This window comes from Corvus brachyrhynchos, unplaced genomic scaffold (assembly GCF_000691975.1).
Source record: "Corvus brachyrhynchos isolate BGI_N302 unplaced genomic scaffold, ASM69197v1 scaffold783, whole genome shotgun sequence".
Taxonomy (NCBI): Eukaryota; Metazoa; Chordata; class Aves; order Passeriformes; family Corvidae; genus Corvus; species Corvus brachyrhynchos.
The window spans coordinates 531,712-540,979 of NW_008236979.1; the positions used below are offsets into that span (position 1 = coordinate 531,712).

General features: G+C 35.7%; 1 protein-coding gene across 1 annotated transcript in view; it reads left to right on the plus strand.

Annotated features, from left to right (window-relative positions):
• Positions 1-9,268, plus strand: part of ATRNL1 (attractin like 1) — a gene marked incomplete at its 5' end in the record, with an annotated part of 455,979 nt that overhangs the window by 76,873 nt on the left and 369,838 nt on the right. The window contains one exon of the mRNA XM_008629373.2: positions 959-1,113. Within this exon, the coding sequence (XP_008627595.2) occupies positions 959-1,113 (155 nt within the window). The remainder of the gene's footprint in view (positions 1-958; positions 1,114-9,268) is intronic.

Sequence of the window (9,268 nt, forward strand, 5' to 3'; positions counted from 1 at the left end):
TTGTAAACTTAGATTACGGAGACAATGAAAGGTTATTAGGGGAATGTAAGTGGTATTTTGTACTGGTGATCTAATCAGCTCTTCACAGACACGTCTACAGCTGGTCTGCTTAACTAATTCATCTGGCAAAACCCACAAATGGTTACTCTCTTCCTTGGTAAGATTTATGTGCTGGGATTGAATCAAGTTTGTATTCTGTTCTTTCTACTGGCCCCACATCTGCCACTTTCAAACTGTGGCATTGATAGCTCTTGGCTACTGTTGGGCTGTGCTATTGCTCTGGCACAAAGCAGACCACACACACAGAGGCTAAAGTGAATAAAGAGAGATATCAAAGGCTCAATGTGCAAGGACAGTTTTTTTTCCTCAGCACTGAAGTTCTCTATGGTTGAGTTTACCAGTCTGAATAAGTTTATGAAGCAGTGCAAGTGCTTTTATCATACCTAGAATGACTTCTACCATTTATTTTCCAGGTCTGAGTGTTCAATTAATTAGGAAAAAAAAAAAAAAATACTCCCTTTGCAATATGTAGGATGGTCTAAAGATTATTGTGGCCTTCTAAAGAATTTTTTATTGCACTGCTTGAGCAAAAACCCAACGTGGCTAAGGATATATAAGAATATGAATTAATACTATGAATGAGTTTTCATCCAGTTTTGACTACAATTTACTATATCAGTAATCATTTCTGAAAAATGTAAACATGTTAGAAAGTTATTTCAGATATATTATTTGGCAAACTTTTTTTAAATTAGAAGTGTGATATTTTAAACAAATGATAAATGTATATTTGTTGTACCATGAGAAAATGGATAATCCTAGAAACAATCTGATTAAATTTCATTGTATTTACTGAGCAATAGCTATAGTTTACTCTTTTCCTTGCTTTGTGTTGCTTTCATCTAGAAATTCTTTTTTCACATGTTAATATGTATTAATTTGTTCTTATGTTTTGTAGGACTATTTTGAAAGAGAGTGGCTTTGCAAGATACCTTCATTCAGCTGTCCTAATCAATGGAGCTATGCTCATTTTTGGTGGAAACACTCATAATGATACTTCCCTGAGCAATGGTGCGAAGTGTTTCTCTGCTGACTTTCTTGCATACGATATAGGTATGTCTTGTACTGTATTTTTCTCATTTGAGTTTTAAATACCACAATTTTGCTTTCTTAAGTCCAGCTGATGAGATTCTTTAAAGTTTTGATCCCAAACACCTTCAAGTGATTTATAAATTTTACAGATTTTTGTTCCACTTTGTTGAAAGATTTTGGTTTGTGGGACAAGGCATAGCAGCATTCGTGCCATTCTCAAGGCCCTGGATATTTTTATAGTATTTTGGCAACACACTTTTAAGAAAGAAAGACTCAAAAAAGGCTCTGCATGGCAAGTGGTATTAAGGTTGAGTGAAGCATGAGGAGCCTTGAGGAGATGATAAAAGGATATGGTGTATTTAATTTCTCAAGAGTGTGGCTGAGAGCAGAAAAGATTGTTGTTTGTAAATATATGATAAGAATACAGTTTGGAGGAAAACTGTTTGATAAGACAAGACTAGATGGGTGTCAGCTTTCATTCTGTGGAGTGGTTCCAACCCTTTGAGCTGTACACTTACGGAAAAGCCTCCCTATAGGATTGTGGAGGCTATAAATATGAGAGAATTTAGTGAGTCCATAATCTGTTTCCTATCTTGTGCCACTGCTGTTCTTACCATAAATAGTTTTTCCTATCCCTGATGTTCATGTCCATATTTTATGCATAGGCTTTAAATATAAGCATACAGCTCATATTTGGGCTTTAAATATAATCATACAGCTCACATTGGGGCCAAAAAGCACAGACATTTGTCCTGGGAGCCAAAAAATGGGAAATGTGTCAGAGCAGCCTGGGAAATGGACTCATGCATGATGCTGGTGAGAATAGCCTGTGGATATTGCCTGGATCTATTTTTGGCAAGTGTTTATCAGCTGCCTGCAGTGGTAGAGGAGGCTGAGACATGATCCTTCTTTGAGGACTAGTTAATGGCTGTTTATGGCATTCATTGTAGATATCAATGTTTTTGCTTTAATACAGAAATAATGGCTAAATTCAGTACATGGAACGTATATGGGTTATTTCCTGCCAGTTTTAATAGGTGTGTAGGTAACCTTGGCAAAACAGTTGAATTTTTCTACTGTATCCCTGTATTGCACATTCCACAGCTTCTTATAAGCATCGGATGGTGTGAACTATTGATTTTGTTCTCACTTCAGTTTGCATGTGGATTTAATTTTTAATGAAACAGAGCTCCTTTCTCATTTTGGAGCATAATATTATTTATTTATTGGTCTACATTTATTTGTAGAATGTGCATTTAGAGATCAATAGTGTGAGTCCTAAGATCTGAGTAAGTGTAACTTTCTGCCTTTCGCACTCCAGCAGTTTTTATCTTCTGTCATGAAAATATTTTATGCTGGTTTTTTTTCTTAAGCAGAACAATACTTTTGTTTGTCTACTTGGTTATAATGTTTAATATAGTGTTAGTATTCTCTTGCAAGTCACATTCTCCATGTGTTATCAAACTGATGAAGTAAAAAAGAAGTGGATGTAGTAGTTACTCTTTGGACGTAGCAATTAATCTTAAAAAATGAAACATATGAAGATTGATTTGATTCCAGTTTAGTCTTCTGTAATATTCATTTCACCAACTTAGAAACAAATATCACAGTAAACATTAGATAAAGGCATATTTTTCAGAAAACTTGAAATATTTTACAAGGAATTAAATAATTATGCAATGGGTATATTTCAGAATCTTATTTACTTTGTATCAGGAGTTTTTGAATAATGCTGGAAGAAAAAAATATATGATGCTATCAGCATCACATTTCCTAGATACCTTGCAAGTGATGGAGTGTTATGCCTTGTCTTGTAAAAAATGGGTGCTGTCTGGAAACCAGCTGAATCCTGGAGATAGAGCCTATGCTATTTATGTTCAAGTTCGGCTAGAGAGTACTTTTGATTATCTCTCTTATTATATGTGACACAGTCCTCTGGATAGATTGCTTCAGCTTTTTATTAGCCATGAAAATGCTGTTTCTCATATTAATGTAGAATAACTGTTCATGTGGCTTCATCTTGGTTAAGCTTAGCTTTCTACAAGGTTGGTTTCTAATGCAGTTTGGTAATCCACACTCCTCCTCTAGTCCAGGGATGGAGATACATATCTCCAGAGAGGAATTAATTTTACCAAGCTTAGGACAGAGTTACCTTTTCCCCCCCCGGCTTTTCTGATCAGTCATTGCTCTCTAAGTCCTGAGCTTAGTCTATAACAAGTTTTAGATATTTAAATGTGTCATGAGCCAAGAGCTCAATTCAGTAATTTTAAATACTTACTGCATATTTGTTAAAGCTGAAGACACAGAGATGGGGAGATGTTATAAAAATTGCTATGGTGCCACAATTTTCATAATTTAATATTACTTGATGTATTTACTTATGTAGCAGTAAATACATGATGAGAAGACTGCTGCATTAAAAGAAAGAGCTTTAGAAATCTGGCCTTGGTATACTTTTGTCCTCTGATATTTTACCACCAGGTTGCCCCTGGGTTGCTCTGGCAGCTCCTTAAAGATCCACAAAGGGTCATTCTTGTAGAGGTCGGGTATTTTCTAACCTGTGCTGTTACTGCTTCATTAATCTGAAAGAGGAACCTTGGCAATGGGGACAGTCTTCAATGCTGTGGTTGACCTGCAATTTTCTAACTGATGTTGGTTATAGCTTTTCTTTATGAGGGCCCCCATGTGCTTAAAACTTACATTAATATTCCAATCAGATCTTCGAAAAGTAATTTAGATTATGAGTATTCACGTGCAAAATTTGCAGATAAAAATAGATTAATTAGACACACAGAATCAGAGTTTAAAACAGGTTCTAACTACTGAGACCAGTATTAAAATATAACTAAATAAAAGCTTTTTTAAAGAGTAAGGATACTTATTTTAGTTTCTGGCCAAATGGTGCACTTAGTAAATATACCTCTGCATACCTAAGTTCCTTAAATTTCAGTTTAGGAAGTATTCAGTCGCTGTCCTTTTGTTCCCCCTTTGCCAGTTACCAAGCTGTCTGGATACCCTAGATATGTAAGAGAATTACTGACAGGGCATGTCTATAAAAGCCAAAACCTGAAATCCTGGGAATGTGGCAGCTGTTTCTGTGCTCTCTCCTAGTGGTGGTTGGAGTTCTGCACTGTTTGGATCTGTGGGGGATGTGCAATAACCCATATGTTTACACTAATAATATACTCCACAATATTTCTTCTGTTACTGTCTGGATTTCAGTTTATTATTATGGACTAAATAGTATGAAAATTCAATTCCTTATGAAAGACAATATTGCTAGTGAAATATTATGTTTCTTCTAGGGTATTCCTACAAAGCTTAAAAACATTCTCCTTTTTGGAAAAAAAATTCAAAATTATCTAATGAGATTGACTTTAGTTCCACTTGCAATCAAATGTATTTCTTGTATTTTGTAATAAAACGAATTGTTCATTCATGAGTTGTGTGCTTGTAAAATAAGTTGTTTCACCTCTAGTCTTTGCTGTCAACAAAATGAAAAAGTTTAAATATCTGTAAATTTTTTTCCAATATGAACACATCTTTTTTTGCAGTTCTCCCTCTTTCTGGAGTTAAAAATGGATTATTGATGTGCCATCACAAAGAAAACATAAAGCAGTGCCTGTGAAAGATTTAAGTTTTATGCGTTTCTGAGCACTTAAGTTATAAATGTAGTTTTGGTGTAGTCTGCAACAGCAATTATCTCCATATTGCTGTGCTATTAGAAGAGCAAAGCCATAACAATATAATGCACTAATTGCTTCATTTAATAGCAAAGCTTAAGGTTGTTGATTTCTTTATATTACTTGGGGAGTCACTGTTATGTGTATAGACTGTGTTGTAGATGTTGGTTCTATAGTTTAAATTTGATTCATGCTGTTTTGAACATACTTGCCATTGTGTTTTCCTGAGAGTAAGGAGATTTTTATTATCTGATTAAAGAAAAATATTTATGCAGTGTGGAAAGACTCAGAAAATAAGTTTTCTGCTAGTACATAACTTTCATGTTGTTTTAGTTGTTTATGTTCAGTGTTTAGTAGTCCAGAGTCATAAATGAGAACCAGACAGAAGTATAATGATGTCCATATGCTGTGAACCAAAGAAAAATGAACTCAGTAATTATTAGAAATGTGTAAAGAGAAAATAGAAGCATAAGCTGGCTTTGGATTCTGTGTAGTACATAAGGCTGCACTGCAGTGTTGCAGTGTGGTTGAGCAGAATAAATACAATGGCATGTCAAATCTATTTAAATAGTTTGAAATTTAGAAATTATTTGTTAAATGTAAGCATAAAGTAGATGGTTTCATATACCTTCTCTTGAAATAAAGCTCCGAATGCAGTAAGAGGTTGTCACCAAATCAGGCTGCCAGTGCCAAAATACAAATGTGATCCTGGAGCTGAAGTATGGAACATTGGTTGCCCCTTTTTTGGAGGCTGTCCTAATAACTTTTGCTTCCTATTTTTAACAATACTATTTTTTTCTATTATTTTTTTTTCCTCTGTTCAGTCACATTTTGGTAAACCTAATCTTAGTTAATTTTTTAAATCAAATCTGTGTTCAAGTATTTTACTGATACGACAATGTTGATTAGAAAATATTTGGTTGGTTTGTTTTGGTTTGTTTTTTTCTGTAAAATCATACCAGGAAACCTTTCCATAGTGTATGAATACTGTTGCAGCATTGAGAACTTTCCCATGACATGTCCTGGTCATCTCTGATATCAGTAATGCAGTGTTGCCAGTAGGTTGTAGATGAGATGTGTTGAGGCCTGACCTGCTGGAGTGTGGGCTTTGGAGAGCAGTACTCTGTGCAAAGTTCAAGTGGGGATTTTCTCTGCCAGCATCAGCTGGATTGGTTCAAATCCAGTGCATTTCTGTGGTGTTTCACCACAGAAATGTGTGTCACTGTCAATTCACTGTAAGAGCCTCTTGTCTATCATCTGGTAACCGTTTAAGCTATACCAGGGAGGAGGATGAACCTTTTTCTTTTAATGTTATAATGTGGTACAGCTTGTTCTTAAAGCTGAAGCCTTAGTAATAGAAAGAAAAAACCCTTTATTTCTTGTACTTTTCAGTGACTAAAAATCCTGCTAATCAGTTTGGAATGAATAGTATTATTTTTTCATCTGCTTAGTAATTGGTTCTATTAAAAGTAGAATTTGCTTCCATGTGCTACGTGCTGTACCTGGTTACAGATACAACAAATACAATTAATACTATATATTCCACTTGCTATCTGCATAATGCCTTGAGGGGATAACATTTTATGGAGGAAAGTATTTTATTTACTGCACAGAGCTTACCATCATTATTAGACTTAATGTAATAAACACAACACACAGAATGCTGTAATGATAAATCATGTTGTAAATCATATTGCATTTGCCTTTTGTCATTTTTTTCTTGGAACAGTACAGTGAAGTCTGGAAATTCAGATACTTAGAGGTGTTCAGAAGAAGTTTGAAGATGGTGGGCAGGGATGAATTCTATTTGATTCTTTACTGAAAAATACCAGGAATCATTTGCCTAACTATCTGTATTTTGTATTAATCAACTGTACAGAGAACCTCACATCAGGAATTAGAAGCTGAGCAAAAGTATTATTCTTGCACAGTTCTGTGTTCAGTAGTCATTGAGAAGACTAGGAGGAGATAAGAGGGGAGGCAATTTTAATAAGCTACCCTCCCTCTTTTTTATTGTACTCTATTGAAAAGACCTGCCAGTTTGAAAAATACCATCAGTAAGAAAGGAATTATTATATCTTCAGCCCTCAGGGGTTCCTCATCTGAAAACGAGCCTTTATTATGGTGTTATGGTTTTTCTTTGGTGTTAAATCCCACTATTTCTTAAATAAATTTCTGAGTACAGGAAAGACTATATATTTATGTTCATAATGTATATGTTTGTAAAAATAAAATTAATGTCAACACTTCCCAAGATCAGATGAAAATTTAGTGTGAGTTTCTTAAATTGTTTCCTTTTACTGTCGAAGGCACACGAGCTCACATGTGCCGTGTCTGTTAATGTGCAGTGACTTAGCAGCAAGAACTTGATTTGAAAGTATAACAGTAAGATTTTGCTGGTCAATTGTAGTGTTAAAATGCTTGCTTCTTACAGCTTTTAAAATGGAAGCATTTTCTTGAATTAAAATTAATGATTGGACCGTTGATCCCTTATTTCCAATAAATAGTATTGCGCTTGGTCTGAGTTTCTTTCGTAAGTCAAACACCCTGGAGGTGTCAAATGCCAGTGTTATGGATGGATATGGGTAATGCACAACTTCTATATTTAACACTACTCCCAACTTCATCAGAAACTTATGATCATAAGTAGGTAGTTCATGTCCTAGTGCTGTGATCTCTTTTGTTAAAACTGTTTCAGGAACATCTCTCTGGCATTTTCATACTTTCACCACTCTATTTAAGTAGAGAAAACAAGAAAAGAACAATTGTGAAAGATGAAGTGTATTAATAATTCCATAGTGTTATGATAATATAATGTTAACAATGATGGTGAAAGAAAGTAGCAGTTGAGAAAGAAGTAAGAATTTTGGGATGTGTTGCTCCCATAAGACAGTGAATTAAACTTGCTGTATTTTCTTCAAGCTGCTAAATCCATTCCGAGCCCACCACCTGATGTCAAAATTATTGCTGTTGGAGCCATCTGCATTACTCCAGTAATAATGTGCTTTTAGTTTCTGTTTCCAGTTTATAAAGAGGTGTAATTGGTTTATTTAGCACGGCCAGAGTCTCTCACTGGGTCTCTTTATGGGCTCAGGCTGTGGTTCAGTGGAAGCCCAAGTTGATTTAGCGGCATTGCTGCCGTAGCTGTGCTGCCCTGTCCCCTCCTGTGTGCCGAGTCCATCCTCATGTGACCTTGCACTGAGGTGTTCCAGCGTGGTTTGCTAACAGGATGCTGACTGCACCAGGTGCTTCTGTCAATAGTTTTCTGCTGGGAATAATTTTCTGCACTGGAAGTGCCAGAATGGCAGCACTAGTGAAGTTGAACTGTTCTGACAGTGGGAGTGACATCAGCCTGGGAGAGAGTTTGTTCCTCCAGGATTTCCTGGTATTTGTTTCTGTTTTTTTGAGCTGAGGAGCGAGGTGTTATAATATGAATATGGAGAGATGCCTCTACCCAAGTTAAGGTTCAAACAAGACCATATGCCCAACCAATAGCACGGATTTTATTTAACAGTAAATGTGAGGGAAGAAGCAGGGGAAGGACAGGGAGAGAAACAAGAGTGAAAGAGAGAGACAGATCTTTGTTTCCCCCAGTTTACCACAGTGGGAATTTTTGTCTGGATGCATCTCCCAGGACATGCTGGCCAGACTTTGCCAGGCCCAGAGCCAGCACCATTCTGTGCTTATCTTCAGGGCAAAGTCCTTCTGTCATCTTAACAGTGTTTGAGGCAATTGTGATCTTTAAGTCTCTTACAAGAGGGAAGATGATTTTTTGGGATTTGGGGTTTTTTAAAATAATGTTTTATTTTTTATTTATTTTTTGAAATATGTGGTCTGATGGTGATATTTCTTTATTTTTTAACATATCCATAACTTGCATAAATTATCTCAAATTTTAATATTAAGTAGGTTTACCTTCTTTAGATGTGACTGTCACTGGAATCTTACAGGTAAATGAATTCAGCACTTTTATGTAAAGTCTCTCTTGCATTAAGGCTCTGGAAACAGGTTTCAGATGTGTTCCCAGCAGTCTTGCTGTCTGCCAGCAATCTTTTCTAATTGTTGATCTCTTTAGGACACTTCTGCTTCCTTGTGTTACTAACTCTGACTCTGCAGCTTCTACAGGCAGTACTCTGTCCACTTCTCAGTATTATGGAGAGTGTGCTGAGCAAATAGGTCTTTTTCTTTTCTGTCTTAGTGTCCAAACTGATAGCTTTGCCTCTGGCTTAAAATAAATTGTCTCTATATATAAAAAAAGCCATGCTTTTATTTGGAATAAATTGAAGAGGCCTCTTTCCAAAAAACAGCTTTGCATGTAATCCTTATCTTTGTGTGTATGGGAGATTTTATATTTTAAATGAGAAAGCTTTCATTTTTTTCATTTCATGTTAGGGTTACAATTTTCCTGAAAGTTTGCCCTACCTCTCTCCAAAACCTGTTATGATGACAAATTCTGGGAATGTTTTGCTTGCTCTGTAGAAAAGTACTTTCCC